Source organism: Sus scrofa, chromosome 3 (genome assembly GCF_000003025.6).
Source record: "Sus scrofa isolate TJ Tabasco breed Duroc chromosome 3, Sscrofa11.1, whole genome shotgun sequence".
NCBI classification, from domain to species: Eukaryota; Metazoa; Chordata; class Mammalia; order Artiodactyla; family Suidae; genus Sus; species Sus scrofa.
The window spans coordinates 5,320,842-5,338,082 of record NC_010445.4 but is presented as its reverse complement, the minus strand read 5'-3'; the positions used below and the strand labels follow the sequence as shown (position 1 = coordinate 5,338,082).

At 47.8% G+C, this 17,241-nt stretch overlaps 1 protein-coding gene across 2 annotated transcripts in view; it reads right to left on the bottom strand.

Annotated features, from left to right (window-relative positions):
• Window positions 1-15,845, bottom strand: part of LMTK2 (lemur tyrosine kinase 2) — an 86,986-nt gene extending 71,141 nt beyond the window's left edge. The window contains exon 1 of one of the 2 annotated variants that reach the window (XM_021086090.1): window positions 15,441-15,845. In XM_021086090.1, coding sequence (XP_020941749.1) covers window positions 15,441-15,525 — 85 coding nt within the window. In that variant the 5' untranslated portion in view covers window positions 15,526-15,845. Of the gene's footprint in view, window positions 1-15,434 lie in introns of both variants that reach the window. The other variant, XM_013995356.2, reaches the window with a different exon arrangement.

Genomic DNA, 17,241 nt, shown 5'->3' with positions numbered 1-17,241 from the left:
AGCGCCCCACGAAGGTGTGTGTGGCGCGGGGGCGGGGGAGGGGGGAAAGACACTCATCTTTCCAAACAACTTCCACTGAGATCTGTAGCAACAGGCAGTGAGTCAATGCAGTACTGTGTGCGCAACACTTTCTGCACAGTAGGGCCAGAAAGGGAGGAGAGGTGACCCAGCTGTGCACTCCTTACTTCACAGGCAGGGCGGACCCCAAACATCCAGGAAAAACATCCCTAACAGTTCCTACAACATCCTGCTAGAGTCTACAGACTCAGAACCCTTCTAGCTTCCTATGGTCTAACTCCAATTCTTGCCAGGACAATTAAAACATATTCTCAGGCAACATGTCTTTAACCGTTCTCTCTTCAGAGGAAGCAGATGGTAGAATGGATGCAGCTGGACTGGCCGCAGGATGGCTGGACTGGGGGATGAGGAGAGACTCTTCTGTCTCCTTGCTGTATGTAAATAAAGTACTCTCCTCCTAACTGAGCCAGAAACCGCTTGCAGCACTGCCCTGGGCAGGGTTCCACAGACCATCAAGGCCAGATGACCCAGGGTTTCCCACCTGACAAGGCGCCACTGATAGCGTCTTCGCATTACACATAAAAATCAACCCAGTGACAAGCCAGTACAAACTAGGTGTTTCCAGACACTCAGGAGTCCAGCCCAAGATAAGAGTCCGAGAGACAAACAGAAGAGCTATAGGGGTGCGCTGTCTCTTATTGAAATGGCTGCTCCATCACCCTCCTGTGAAGCCCCCGTCAATCCCATCACTAAGTCCCACCCAACACATCAACTCACTCACCAAGTGTTTACCAAGCATTCCTACAGTCAGGCAGTGCTACAGGTTCTGGGAGTACAGAGGCAGAAAGGACAAGCCCCACACTCACAGCCTCACTCTCCTGCGGGGAGACCGACCACAAGCAAATTAATAAAGATACGGTACCTCGAATGGTGCTAAGCAATGTGGAAAAATAAAGTGGGGGGGGGAGATTGTTATTTGATATGAAGTCACTGGGGAACACATTTCTAATATTACAATAATTCACACAAGAAATGATGGTGGTATTAAAAAACAACAAAACAGCTAATACTTAAGTGGTGCTGATTATGTGCCAGGCACTGTTCTAAACTCACCCAACCCCACGACAACCCTTTGAGGGGGTACTATTATTAGTCTCCCTTTAGAATGAAGAGGACAAGCACTGGAGGAGCAGAGCTGCTTCTTCAAAGTCACAGAGCTCCTAGGTGAGGCTCAGGTACACGCCTGCTCCACAGCAATGGGGCAGGGATGCCAGGACTTGGTGGCAGATGTGACAGGGAAGGTGAGAGGCAAGGATGGAGCAAAACTCCCATCTGTCCCTCATTCGTAAACAGAGGCAGGCTTTTAAGGGGGCCTGGCATTTGAGAAAACTGTCTTCAAAGAAGGTAAAAGGGAGTGACCAACCCAAAGAGTGAAAAGGGAACTTGAAGGAGGCAGACAATACAGGGTCGAAAACCAAAACCAAAACCAAAACCTAGAGAGTTCTCTTGAGGTGCAGCAGGTTAGGGACCTGGCATCGTCAATGCGGTGGCTCGGGGCTCAGGTCACTGCTGTGGCATGGACTCGATCACTGTCCCAGGAACTTCCATACGCCATGGGTGCAGCCAAAAAACAAAAACCCCCAAAGCTAAAAATTATTATAAAACTGTAATTAATATCCTCATAACTAAGAGAAGATACTACACTCATGAGAAGATGCTATTTAGTGGGGGTGAGGGGAACTCCTGGAAATAAAATACAACAGAGAAGTAAAGGCTCTCACACGGCAGGATGAAGAGACACAGCATGAACAAAAGGAGAGCTGACGCTCATTCCAAGAAGCCCAACATTCAACCAACACAAGTTCTAGCTGGAAAAGAACAAAGAAAAGGAAGGGGAAATAATTCCCTTAAAAAAAAAAAGTGTGTATGAAATTATTCTGGAACAAAAGGACATCCCTTTCCAGATTCAAAGGCCCACTGAGTATCTATCTTAACGAGTGGGATGAATGGGCACGGTTCCGCAACTTTTCAAGGCTGGAGAGAAAGTCTCAAAGTCTCCTCCAGGAAGCGGAGCAGAGGCCACAGAGGAAAGGAAATCGATGGCCTCAGACCTCGCAGCAGAGCTCACGAGGCAGTGGGAGAGCCACCATCCAAGCCTGGCACCGGGCACGGCGGCTCAGGGGCACCCGGGCCAAATGCCCCGAGAGATTCCAACCCCTGCTAAGGAGTATGGGACAAATTAATGATACAGTCATGAAATACTAAGGAAATGCTAACAAAGAGCAAGACTGGGAGAAACAAAAGACGTGGAAGAAATTTAATCAGTGGAGACACTGTAGGCTGTCAACAGTTCACATACGCACAAAGATGTAACAACTGAATGGGTGATGGAACCCCAAAGTGTAAAGAAGGATGCTGAGAAGGGGCAGAGTGTGTGTGAGTGTGAGTGAGTGAGAGAGACAGAGAGAGAGAATATGCATCTTCTTCCATGGGAGAAATTCAGTATCTACCTAAACCAACAAAGAGTGGCTCAAGCCCATTCTTTTTTTTTTTTTTTTTTGTCTTTTTGCTAATTCTTTGGGCTGCTCCCTCGGCATATGGAGGTTCCCAGGCTAGGGGTCCAATCGGAGCTATAGCCACTGGCCTACACCAGAGCCACAGCAACGCGGGATCCGAGCCGCGTCTCCAACCTACACCACAGCTCACGGCAACACCGGATCATTCACCCACTGAGCAAGGCCAGGGACTGAACCCGCAACCTCATGGTTCCTAGTCGGATTCGTTAACCACTGCGCCACGACGGGAACTCCTCAAGTCCATTCTTTCACCGTCCGGCAAACGGAGCTGGAGGGCGGTGGCCGGGGGAGCAGAGAGCAGGGGTGAAGAAGAACCAGGATGGGCCGGGGGCTCACTAGGCTGTTTTTATTATAAGCTCTGGAACACTTTCACTTATTAAAGTATCTACATGCATCATTATCTGATACAAACAGACAGGAGATGGGGAGAGGAAAAGACATGAGAAGACCAAGGGGGCAGAACAACATTTAAGGGATGGGACAGAAAGTCAGATAGGAAAAGGGACGCTGCAGAGGCAGACGGAGACACGGGGCGCACGCTGCACGGAAGGCAGAGGACGAAAGCACGTTAAAAAGTGTCAATGTCCTGAAGAAGAAATATGGTGATTAGTAGCCAAAAAACCATAAAGACTGGTGGTTCGCTTTTTTTTTTTAATTCCTAAGAATTTATGCTAACAAAATTATTCAAAAATTGAATAATGCTATGTGGGAAAATATACACATTAAAGTGTCATCTATGACGAGGAAACCGAGAGAGAGGGTCCAGGGAAGAGCTGGGAAAGGACGGGAGCAGAGCATCATGCGAGGAGGTGCTCTCAAAGAGCCGGGAAGAAGCAGGGAAAGGACTGATGCCTACAACCCCACAAACGTTTCCCGACACCTGCCTGGGAATCTTCAAAGTATATACAAAACAGGAGTTCCCGCTGTGGCGCAGTGGTCAGTGAATCCGACGAGGAACCACGAGGGTGCGGGTTCGATCCCTGGCCTCGCTCAGTGGGTTTAGGATCCGGCGTTGCCATGAGCTGTGGTGTAGGTTTGCAGACGCGGGCTCAGATCCCGCGTTGTTGTGGCTGGGGTGCAGGCCGGCAGCTGTAGCTCGAATTAGACCCCTGGCCTGGGAATCTCCATATGCTGCTTGTGTGGCCCTGGAAAAGGACAAAAAAAGACAAAAACAAAAAAAACAAAGTATATACAAAATAGCTGCTAATGAGCAGTATTCCTGGGATCCGCAGCCTCCAGCAGACTCTTAAAAGGATCCATGCCTCCATGAAAGCATTCATTTAAATCACAGTGTTTAAAGTATTTTTCACGTTTACAAAGGAATGGTCACAAGTTTATGATTACATTTCAAGTTAGAAATATTTTTATCACCTTTAATTAAAGAGTGCAATGGATCTCATAAGTAAAAGCTGTAGTTCTTACAAGTTAAAAAAATTAAATATGAATGTAGGGGGGTTTTTTGAGCATACTTATGGAAATTAGCTAGTTTACTAATTCAGCAAGGAATTTTCTTTAATACTTCAAAAATCGACTATATCACAGATTTTTTAAATTTCACTCAGTACTTTCAGATAATAAACAGAAATAAATATCCAGAGGAGAAACAGCCGGGATGGGTCTATGTGCGTGCATCACACTAATAAACACGTTCCTGGGAGTTCTCGCTGCGGCTTAGGCTTAGAGGGTTACAAACCCGACTAGTATCCATGAGGATGTGGGTTCGATTCCTGGCCTCGCTCAGTGGGTTAAGCATCAGCGTTGCCTAGGGCTGCAGTGTAGGTCACAGACTCGGCTTGTATTCTGCATTGCTGTGGCTGTGGCGTAGGCTGGCAGCTATAGCTCCGACGTGACCCCTAGCCCGGCCACTTCCATATGCCGCAGGGGTGGCCGGAAAAAAAAAAAAAAAGTGTTTCTGAAAGTTGGAGGCAGTGACCTCTGTGAGGAGGGCAGACTGGACGCTGGCACGCTCAACCCACAGGTAAGGCTGCCTCTGACCAGCAGCACAGACGGAACTCACTCCGTCACTGCGCCGGGCCTCAGCTCCGTCACTGCCAACGGGCACTTCAGCTCGAAACTTCTCTACACAGGGATCTCCAAGTCCAAAATGTTAGGACTCCACCAAGTGCCGGTATGGTAAACACTGGCCATCGGATCTCTCACTGAGATTACTTTTATGTCTCTTACAGCAAAGGAAGTTAAATTACACATTTCTGCCGGCCTCTCTGCTGGCGTGTCCCTGGGGGACTATTTTGGTAAGTTTGTTGTTTTTCAGTGCCGCACCAGCAATCAGTGTCCGGGTGTTGCGTTTTAATAACAGTCTGAAGTCAGAGTCAAGTGGGGCTCTGTGCTGTAAGCAGCAGGCGGGTCCTTGGAAAGTTAAGAGTTGCTGCTGACACAGAACTAGGGAGGCACGCCGCCAGGCAGAACCAGGACGAGGAATATTCTTGCGAGTGGAGCAAGGGCTGCATTTATTGAGGGCTCTGAGGAAGAATTTGCACCGTGAGAAATACGTTCAACGTAAATTCAGAGGCTAACCTGAGAAGTAACCAAGAGATCCGAAGTTTTAGTTTTGCAGGAAGAAGCTGAAACTACAAGGTTTTCCAATTACTAGTTGGTTAAATTAGATATTTAAAATGTGCAAAAGGATTGCAAACTCATCCTCCTCTGTCTCCTATGTCCAAATGTCTTCAGAGATTTACTTCCTATAATTAAAGGCTGCAGTTCTATCATGTCAAATTCAAGTCTCCTGTTCAGTGTAGCAAAAACGGGGGAAAGACATTTTCAGGATGGACTTTGAACACCGGCCTCGAGGAGAAGAAAAAAAAAAAAAAAAACATGAGTTTTTAAAAATTAAATTATAATGGTTTCACTTTGGGATAAGAGCAATTCTCTCTGAAAAATCACTATCCTAGGTGCTTAAAAATGAAATTCTTTTCTCCTATGCAAGGCATACCTGGTGCCAAAAAAAAAAAAAAGTCCAGAATTATCTGTTCTAGTGTACAGACCTTCAGTGTCCTTAATCAACCCCAACTGATTCTACGAGTGTCATAACGCAGCAGTTTCAGAGAGAGTTTGCTTTCTTTAGCGCAACATAATTTTGTACACATCAATACACCTACCCACATACATCCAAATACATAAACTGGCTTTTTAAAAAAAGTACCTGGTGAAAAATACAAAACCGGCTACAAATCCCAGGCTGTTCCAAAATAAACCAGTTTAAAAAGATAAACTTTTTTATGGTGAGATGTTAATGACATCATGTTACACTGGAAAGAAAGAACCTCTCAGAGAACGTGCCTGTCTGTCACCTGGGGGAACCGAGGCCATCACGAGGTACGTCTGCTCGAGCTTAGCTTCCCCGCTGGTCTGAGCTGCCGTGGGCCTGCCATGGGCAGAACGCGGCAGGCCCAGGCTAGCACGTCTACACCGCAAGGTTCTCAGCTCACAGCGCCGGCATCTGACTGTCGGGCCACCAGCTCCCAGTTTTTACTGAGTGTTTACACAGAAAACTTAGAAAATGTAAAGACGCCATTATTTATACTGACTTCCAGAAAAGGAGCTAAAGCCAGCACCCCCCCCCCCCCAAAAAGGGTACTTAAAAGTGTTAAGTGCCGTAATGCGTTCTGCTCTGGAGTGCTCAAATGCCTCTGTGGCTACAGCACACAAACTCGCCGCAGGAAGAGTCTGCAGAGTGATACTCGGCTACGGCGGTCAGGAGCAGACATCTCCAGATGTGAGGCGCTGACATTAATTTTTTTGTTTTTTAAATTTTAAACTGTGCTTCCTTCCTTGAGTCTCTCACTAGCTCCACAAGTCAACAGCGTTCTATTAAGTAACTACTCTTATTTTGTCTCTAGTAGAAAACAAAATATTTAGTGTTGGCGGGGGTGGAGAAATCACCAGAAAATACCTAGCTGACCTTTTTATTTATTTATTTTTAATGGGCGCACTTTGCGGCATACAGCCTTCCTGGGCCAGGGATTGAATCCAAGCCACAGCTGCAGCAGCGGCAACACCAGATCCTTTAACCAACTGCATGGGGCTGGGGATCAAACCCGCACCAATGCAGCAACCCAATCTGATACAGTGGGATTCTTAACCCACTGGACCACGGCAGGAACTCCAGCACCTAGGCGATCTTGATGCAAGCAATCCTGTTTTATAAAAATATCTTTTGGAGTTCCCACTGTGGCTCAGCAGGAACGAACCTGACTAGTATCCATGAGGATGCGGATTCAATCCCCAGCCCTGCTCAGTGGGTTAAGGATCTGGCATTGCCATGAGCGGTGGTGTTGGTTGCAGATGTGGCTCAGATCTGGTGGTGTTGTGGCTGTGGTGTAGGCCGGCAGCTGCAGCTCCAATTCAATCCCTAGCCTGGGAACCTCCATATGGCGCAGCTGTGGCCTTAAAAAAGAAGAAAAAAAAGAAATCTTTACTTTTTCCCGAAACATTTTCAGCTGAACTGACACTGTGGCCAGGATTTATAGTATATCAAAACAATGGCATGGGGCTGCCAGGCCAGCGCGAAGGGCACAAGTGAACACGATTCACCACAAATTTAAAGTGGAATATGGACTTTTCAAAAGAGAGAAAAACCACTGCTGACAAGAAAAAATTCAGTTTTACATAAATATGTGTAGTTTAATAAAATAAAATGGTTGTTTCTAGATGCTGGGCATTTGAGGAGTCACTGTATTATTTATTCTACTTTTGTATATATTTGACATTTGCTGCAAAAAAAAATGAAAAGGAAAAAAAAAAGCTCTGTAAAAAGATCAAAGCAAGTCTACAGCTTCCCATACTATCCAAGAGACTTGCCATTGGACATTTTATATGAACTTTCGCCAATGAAAGGAGTTGCCTATAATCACTTTCAACTGTCCAAGGCTGACAGGCACCCTGAAGTAATTCCAACCAGATCCTTAAACTTAAGAAGTTTGCCTCATATTCTTAGAGATTAAGCTGCTCTTGGAGATAGTAAATAAAATCTTTCAAATATCCACTGCTCTAAAAATAAAAATAACATCCTGGCAATACCACCCTACGTGAGTGTGGGATGTACAGCATTCACAATGGAGCTACAAGGTGATTAAAAGGTACCCAATCGACAGGGGCAGACACATGCAGGTCCTTCTAAGTCATCTGTGTCTAACAGCCCTTGGTCCCTCCAAAATCTCACTCGCCGGCTCTCCTTTCCCAACACCTGGGACTGGATGGATGTAGCATGCAGAGGATTAAAACCCTATTATAAACGTCTCAGCTGCAGGGTCCAGTTGCAAATCCCAGTTTCTCATATCTCAGTTTCTAATATCACTCTTCAATAAAAAGAAGCAGCAGGGAACACACAAGGTGCGCCTACAGCTTCTCATGGTGCCAAAAACAAGGAAGTGTTTTCAAAAAAAAAAAAAAAAAAAAAAAACACAAAGAAAGAAAAGAAAAGAGAGTTCCTGTCACAGCACAGCGGAAACCAATGCTATGACAGGAACCATGAGGTTGCAGGTTCGATCCCTGGCCTTGCTCAGTGGGTTAAGGATCCTGCGTTGCTGTGGCTGTGGTGTAGGCCAGCAGCTGTAGCTGGATTCAATCCCTAGCCTGGGAACCTCCATATGCCGAGGGTGTGGCCCTAAAAAGCAAAAAAAAAAAAAAAGAAAGGACATGTCTATAGGCCACAGGAGCCAACTGAAAGTGCTGCCGATGGCCCAAGCTAGTGCAATTTGATCAGCAAAATAAATAACAGTATTGAATTCAAACCCAAAGTGTAAAATCAATATCCATGTGTATTTATTGATATAAATAACTGAAAATGGAAACAAATGGCGGGGGGGGGGGGGATAGTTAAATCTCCTGTATGGACACCCAAGAAATTTACGTAGCTCCTTCTCCCTCAAGGAGGTGGACGGGAGCGCATCCCCACTTAACGTGGGCTGTGCGCAGGTACAGGATGGACAGGGGAGGAGGGGTAACTTTACAGCAACGTGGCCAGGGGTTCAGGGCCCAGCGGTCTTGAAAGCACCTGCTATCATGTCATGGGACCCGCACTGCAACTCTGTCGTCTTCCTCCCCAAGACACAGAATGTTCTACAAAACTCCAATGCTCCTCAAAACTCGACGATCATCAAAAACAAGGGACTGTCTGGAGAAGCCCAAAGAGAGAGGGCAACTAAACACACTGAGGGGTCTAGAAACAGACAGAGGACGCCAGGGACTAGTAACACGAAGGAAATCCGAATCAAATACGGACTCTAGTTAATAACAAGGTATTGGGACTGGCTCCTGGTTGTCACAAACGCCAAAAGGCAAAACCGGAAAAGGACACACAGGAACTCTTAGTACCCACACATCTAAAATTATCCCAAAAGAAAAAGAGTATTAGTAAAAATAAAACAACTATAAGTGGCCTCATTCCAGGTGAAGGACGGGAGATGGATGTCAAGTCAAGTTAGCAGGAGAGTGAGAGGCTCTAGGCTTACACCCTCTCCTTTTCACACACACACACACTCACGTGCACGTGCCCACACACACTCAGGAGCACTGGTCTGGTCAACTCAGATCTCCAGCACCATCTTCATCCGACTTCAGGATCACCCACAAATTTGAACAAAACACAGCAGCGAGAAATACCATGGCTACGAGACATGAGTGCAAGGGGTAGGCTTCTACAACAAATCCAGGCTTGCACAACAGATGCAAACCTTTTTTGAAGACACAGCCCATGAGTAAATTTTCTTTGTATTCCCTCCATTTCATGCAAATTTATTGATAAATCATACAGATGCGTGAGTGTACCAACATGAACTATAACCTTCAAAAATCACGCAAGTCAAAAATTTTAAAGGACGAAATTTAAAAGTTGCTGCGCTGCAGTTCCCGTTGTGGCTTAGCAGAAACAAATCCAACTAGTATCCACGAGGATGCAGGTTCGATCCCTGGCTCTGCCCAGTGCGTTAAGGATCTGGTGTTGCTGTGAGCTGTGGTGTAGGTCGCAGACACAGACAGCTTGGATCTGGTGTGGCTGAGGCTGTGACCCAGGCCAGCGGCTGCAGCTCTGATTCGGCCCCCAGCCTGGGAAGTTCCCATCTAGTTCCGCGAGGAAACATGCTAGGAGTTCATCGGGGGTAGCCATCTCTAAGCCTGGGAAGAAAGCAGGTCTGAGGAGGGCATGTGGGGCTGCAAAGAGGTGAAAAGGGAAGAAAGGACCAGGGAAGGATGACAGCACTTGGGAGAGGAAGGCGGAGCGTCAGGCAGGTGCAAAGAGAACACGAAGATCTCGCAAATTATGGGCAGATCGATGCTGCTGCTAAGAAAGGGCCGTGAGAGGTGGGAAGTGGAGGCAGCAGGGGCAGCAGAAAGTCAGCTGCAAGGCCTCCCTGCCCACAGCTTCCCAGAGCGGGTCGGAGGCCTGAGGCTCCTCCAGGTGCACCGCAGCTCACGGTCTTGGCACATCTATTTGACTCGGGGGTAATTCAAGCCTTTTAAAACAAACACGTAACACGGTAAAACGCAAAATCTGCCAAGCTATCAAAAATAAAATGTAAGGCTTACCACTGCCCTGCCTGCCCCAGGGCAGGCCGCTCTCTTGCAGCCATGGGAGAAATGGCAGAGGCTTTCAGAGAAGGAAGGGCACCGCCTTGTTGTGGTTTCAGGCATCTGAGACATCAACTGCGCTCACTCTCCCCACGTGAATCACAATCAAGTCAAATGAAATTTGGGATCTCTGCGCTGGGCTAACCTTTGCAAAAAGCCTTCTGAAACAGGGAGGTTCTTTTCTGATCTGTCTGTTCTTTGTGGCGAATAACTGTAAGGCCAAGGCGTGATTCCAAATTCGTCATTTGCTACAATTTAAAACTACTTCGCTCCAATATTTTTCTCCAACACAGATTTTACCATAGATCCTCGGCTTTCTTCCAGTGTCTTCACATCAGGACTCACAGAAAAGCAGCGATTCGCATCTAAAAGGGACCCTAGACAACAGCGGTCTGCCTCAGACCAGGAATGGTGGCCAGCTTCTTCCTTCCTATACTATTCCTTTAGTCGCAGCTGAGTAATACATAAAAATTTCAAAGAGGGAAGCATAGCGAGAAGACCGCAAAAATACACGGTGTTAAAAGAGAGAGAGGGAGGGAGAGAGAGAAAGCAGGTCTGAGGCATTCGTCTCTCAGAGGGCACTTCCTGAGGGGACGCCTCCGTCCTGTGCTGGTCCTACCAGAGCCCACGTCAACGGGCTGCCCACATGGATGCTTTAGGCGAGTGTACAGTTCCCTTTGGGATCAACGAAACTCAGGCTGCCCGTCCGTGTTCCTTTCAGTAAATTAAAACCAGCATTTGTGCACGTGCAGGAGCTTTACTCATCCTGACATTCAAAAACAGGTTCGTTACACAAAAGCAGACTACTGGAGATCATCTGAAGAGTTTCTAGCATCATTCCCCAAGATCATGAATTTCAGGAAGGAACAATACCAGCCCACCTACCATACTTCATAAGGCAGATTTCTATCCAAAGGACTTCTTCTTCACTCATCATATAACACGGTACTCTGAGAAACAAAGATTTCTTTCTTTTTTTTTTTTGTCCTTTTAAGGGCCGCACCTGCGGCATACGGAGGTTCCCAGGCTAGGGGTCCGATCAGAGCTGTAGCTGCCAGCCTCCGCCACAGCCACAGCCACGCCAGATCTGAGCCCAGATCCGAGCCGCGTCTGCGACCTACACCACAGCTCATGGCAACACCGGATCCTTAACCCACTGAGCGAGGCCAGGGGTCGAACCCGCATCCTCATGGATACTAGTCGGATTCGTCCTACTGCGCCACAGTGGGAACCCCTTGAGTTCCTTCTTTGAAGCCACAGTCAATTCCATGATAACCCACTGAATTTACAAAGACATCTGAAGCAGCCAAGAAATCTAGGCTGCCAAGTGCCTAACCTGCAGCTGACAGCAACCCTTTAGGTGGCTATCACCATCATCCTTTCTCAGCTGCTGGGTCCTACGGAGCCTGGAGAGATCAAGCAGCTGGCCGAGGTCGCCAGGGCTATTACAGCGGCAGAGGGAGGCCTCGCACCCAGACGGACTCCAAAGTCCAAGTTCCGGTTACAACTCCTGCTCCTCCCGTGAGCCGTTCTACTCTCAACGGGGCTGAAAAGCTGGATTTTTTAGTATGTCCACCTACAAGGACTTTTTTGAGGGCCAGTCCGTTTTAACCCTTTCAGAACCCTGGCCATCCCTACGTTATGATTATACTGCCAAGTCTTTTTTTACCAGCAGGACAGCTGGTACCTAAGTGACACGGCCCACAGGAGACAGCAAGGGCCCCCGGACTTTCTAAATTTCAAGAGAATTAATTGCATGAACAGTCAGCACACTGCTATCAGCAACACTGTAGAGATTTGACAGTGCTGATCAGCTACAAAACTGCCGGACAGATTTCCTATTAATGTGCAAAGGAGCATATTGAGTTAACCCCCAAAATATCCCCAACGGAAAGCAATTAACAGCATTCCCAACCCAAATCAGATCTCAGGCCTCGGAGCCATGTATTCTGACGAGAATTTGCAATGGCAAGCCGGGTGAAAATAATTTTTATTTCTCAGAAGCTGTTTAAAAATAAACACAAAAGTTCACACTTTAGAAAGCACTTCCTTTACTTCGGAAATCTTTTTCAAGATACAAGCCTGTTTGTTTAATCTAAAACAAGAGCCCAGGTTTCACAAGCTGCTGTTTAATCAGTAGCAGAGGCCCACCGGCTTCACAGACTTCCGTGAGGTCCTTTATCTGGCCCTGCTAAAAGCTTCCTCTGTACTCGGTGACCTAATATGCCACAGAACAATGGAGGTGGGTTTCCTCGTGTCCCCACTACCCTGATACCAACAAGCCGTGGACTCAGAGGAACTGCCTTCACGCGTACAAGCTCCTTCTTCGTGATGTGAATCCTGAGAATCTTACAAAAGGCACATAAATAGTTTCCAAGAGAAGGAAGGTCTGATAACTATGATCTGGGGAAAAGCCTTTCCTACCTGTAATCTTAGCCTGGTACGTGAACTGTGAGTCAAACAGCGGACTTCCTCTCTCTGCTTAAGCTTCCTAGGATCTGTCTACACAGGTCCCTTGCAGAAACAGAGATCCTCAGGAAGAGAGGCCCCCAGGGAGGGCGTAAGGAACTCTCGGAGTGACAAAGAGAGAGGCCCCAAGTAAAACTCAACCAAGAAGTGCTCTCTCGCCTGATGGGCAAAGGTAATCCACATATTCACAAAGCTTATTATGACTGAATAGGTAAGTAGCCTTTTCAACTTCAGAAGCTAGACAGGATTTTGGATGCCAAAGAAAGCGTGGAGAGGGGAACTTCACTTTAAATGGTGAATTTTAGTTAACTGCCTCATTTCCCCATGCAAACAGGCTGGCAACGGAGAAAACTCAAGTATTTTTCCCAACCTCCTCTTGAAAAGCCATGCTTTCTCCAAGGCACTATAGAAACCAGTCTGAGCTCTCCGAGAATAAAGCCAAGGGAGGCCAAGATCCTATGCAATGGATCTACCTTGAATTTGACGATGGCCAGCCCGCCCTTCGTATGGAGCACAGGCCCCCAAAGTGAACTGTTACCAACACTGAGCCGCTCTTTTATCGATCATGTGTGTTCCAGAGGGGTTCCTCTTTCGTAACCAGGGAGCTCGCTTATCAGAATTATCTCAAAGGTTTCTTTATTCTTTTTGGTCTATTACATCTTGGTCAAGAAACCACCTCCGTAACGGGGATTAATCATCTCTATGAATGGAAATTGCAGCCCCCCACATCTGCGTGTGACTGTGCACCTTTCCACACAATTTAACCCCAGCTACTTGTCATTCACATGCCAGCAGTCTAACCATACACCCTCCAAGCGACGGAATATGAAGGGAAAATCCACAAAAGTTGCTCTAAGTCACAAAATAGTTCTTTATGATTTTTTTAATGGCGAGTTCTAATATTTCCATTTATGGATTAATTTTCCTGATTGCTTGGTTTTGTAATACTGCAACAAAAACTTCAATTCATAATTCATACCTCCATACAATAGTAAGAGAAGGGAATAAAACGCAAGTTAAGAGGTTTATAGGCAGACACATTTCCAAAGGTTCCCACACTGAATGTTTTTCAAAATATGTAAAAATTCGATGAAGTGCAAAGTCATCTGCAAACTTCTTGACTCCCTTGCACATACATAAATACTTTTGTCCACTATCCTACCCTAGTGCTATTCTTCTTGTCTCGTCTTTTTTTGGCTGCACCTGCGGCATATGGAAGTTCCCAGGCCAGGGATCAAACTTGAGCCACCACAGAGACACTGCCAGATCCTTAACCCACTGCGCCAAGCAAGAATTCCTCTAGTGCTAATTTCCAATTTCACCATCAGTATCTTTCAATATCAGCATCTCCCCACACAGTCTTTTATATTTCCCAGGTACTTTGTGACTCTAACCTGGGCTGCCTGCACACTCTGCATAATATTCACCCTTCTTCTCTATCAGATCAGAAAGCAGAATTCATCTTACAAATATTTGATCTAAGGCAGTGGCAGAAATTTAGCCATACATTGCATGGTACAATGCTACCAGTTAACACTCAACCTAAGGGCATTCAATGACAAAAGGTGGTGTGGCTGTGGAAACAGTTACGAGTAACTTTCGTTGCAGATGTATTTGAAAACTACGTCTTTACAAGAGACAGTACCTTCTGCATTCTGTCCCCAATTAACATCATTCTAAAATAACTCTTGACCTCCAGAGTATTCTAAACAGCTAAGAGACTTCAAGTGGTAAAGCGGAAAAAAATCACCCTACTAGGGGTTTTAGTTGTGGCTCCAACTACAATTTAGCTGTGTCACCTTGGGGTGCCCAGGGCCTCAGGATCTTCAACTGCAAAACAAAAAGATTGGACTAAATTGTCCTTAAGGACCCTTCTATCTCTAAAATTCCATGAATCTATGATATTTCAGTCTCCTCTCATTCCAAAGATAAGCAACAGATAACAGCAAGTTAGCCTAGATTTTTTTTTTTCCCTTTAAAAAAAGTATCCAACTTAGGATGCTTTCCTGGATTGAAGTTTTATATGGGAAAACAAACCACAAATGAAAATGATGTGGAGAAAATGGGAAGAAAAGAAGAAAAATCACACACTGACGTAGCTAAAATAGAAACTTCAATCACCCTTGGGCCATTCTGTCAATAGTTATTCAAAGACTGCTACTCCAATCACTGGCTTCCTAAAACAGAGCTATTTATAGAGTTGTTTCCTTCCCATCCCCAGAGATTCAATCCGAATAAAAAGCACAGCGTCTAAAATCAATTTACAACTTCAGAACAAGTTGCAAAGAGCGAAGGAAACTCTGCGCAGCTCCCCCAAGTCATTTGCATTTAAGTATGATGAGGGCTAAGAAACGGTTCTTATTATAAGATGTGAGACAAGCACAGGAGGCAGGTGACATCTGGAAAAGGAAGCAGAACTGCCAAAAAGGGATGTAGGCTGAGGACCTTCGGGCAACAGGTCCAGAGCCGATACTGCAGCCTACCCGGGGCGGGGCGGGGGTGTCGGTCGCTGCGGCCCCGCTTGCTGCCCTCCTTAGCCCCAACCGCATCGCCTCGCCCCCGCTTCGGCCCTGGAGAGGCAGCCCCCGCTCCCTCCGCCCCACGCCCCTGCGGCAGAACCTCCCTAATCACTCGCTTCCCCGGGCCTCTCGCCCCGGCAGGCCCTCCGATTCCTCGGCGCTGAGGCCGGACCGGGCCTGCAGCCTCCTCCTTCCTCGCCGCCCCCGTCGCAGCGGCTCCGCAGCCCAGTCCCCGCAGCCGGGTCCCTGCCTCGGGCCCGCTCACCTGCACCTGTTTGCGGAAGTGGTGCGGCCCCGGCATTGCCGGCGGCCAGGAGCAGCAACAGCAGCAGCAGCGACGCCGGTGGCCCCGGCATCTCGCCCACAGCGCGGCTCGGGGGCCGGCTCTCGGGTCGTCTTCTGTCCGTCCGTCGGTCGGTCGGTCCTGCCTCCCTCCGTCGCCTCAGCGGCACCCGCGCCGGCTGCTCCAGAGCACACGTCGCTTCAGCCCAACCTCAGCCCGGCCCCTGGTCCGCACCCACCGCTCAGACCACAGACACACCATCCTTCCCGCCCGCCCGTCTGCGCCGCCACCGCCACCGCCTCTTAACAGCAGCAACGGCAGCCGCTCTGCGGAGCCGCGGGCCCGGGCAGCCGCGCTCCCACCGCCATGATGGGCTGCGTCATGTGACGTAGGGCGGGGGCGGGACGGCGTGAATGACAGCCCATCCCTCTAATCAGCAGTTCCACACAGACCACGGAGGCCCCGCCCATCGCCCTGGCGGAGGGAGGGCGGCCGCCCGGTGCGCCCCCTGCAGACCCAGGAGTGCGTGGGAAGCAGGTGATGCCGACAATTATTTTAAATATTTAAAAAAAGAGAAGTATAAAGAAGATAATAAAAAGCATCCAGAATCCATTCTGATTTTTTTCTAAGTACTTTAAAACATGTAAAAATAGGCCTGTTTTATCTTCTGCCTTTTCTACCTGCAAGAGGCGTTTTAGACTTTCCTCCTTAGGTTGACCTACACATCCTATCACCCATCAAGGAGCTTCGGGATTTTTTTTTTTTTCCAACCCAACGAGAACAGAGTACCACTCCCCTAGCACCCACTAAATTCAGCTCCTGAACTCAGGTTGTTTCCCTGTCCTCTCCCGGTAACCTAGCACACCCTTTCCGCCGTCAAGACTCACCTGAAGGATGACGTCATCTAAGACAGCCTTTCCCAGCCCCAGGAGAAATGACTATCACCTCCTAGTGCCCCGCCCTGGCCCTGGGCAGACTGCTAGCCCACCTGCCATATTTTTTTGTTCCTGAGATTGTAAATTTCCTGAGGACAGGAACTGTGCCCGGAGGCAGCTGGGCAAGTACCCCGGGACTGGTGGAGGCCCTGGCCCCACTAGGCATCCTCTAAAGGGATGGTGCCTGGTCCTGGTCTCAGCGTCAGGAAGGAGCAGTTCCTAGGTGCCTGCCTCTCCCCACCAATACACAAGGCGCAGCCAACAGGTGAGGAGAGACCATCCTTCCTCAGCAAGGGTAGAGAAAGTACTTTCCCAGGAGAAGTAACATAGTGATCAGAGGTCTGGAAGTTGGGAAAATGCGGGGCTCTTCTGAAGAATGCACTCATAGTCCAGTTTTGTGCATGAGAAGGACTGATGTGAATTTTATCAGATGGAGCTCTACCAACTGGCAGCCTCAAAGCCTCCCCAGTTCTCCAGACTCCTCAACCGTCCATCCTAAATGCCAGCTCTCTGTGGTGCTAACCCCCTGCACAGACACACAGACTATGCCCAGAGAGTATCTGCTGAATGATTAAGGCAAGCCAATAAACACCTAAGAAAACAGATAGCTGGAATGTGGAAGTGCCGGGTTAGCCTCTATGGCTGTCTGCTGATGTCTACCTGGGAAAGGAAAGCGAGGCAAAGGTCTAGAAAAGAGACACAGTCACCCTGTTGTGCTTCTCCTTGGATCAGGAAGCTCTGGACTTTGAGTTTGAGGAAGCCAGGGAGGGCTCAGGCTGTGTGCTGGGAGGAGTCACAGTATTTGTTTGCAGTACTGCAGGTCCAACCAAAGCCCTGCCTCATAATCCTTGTGG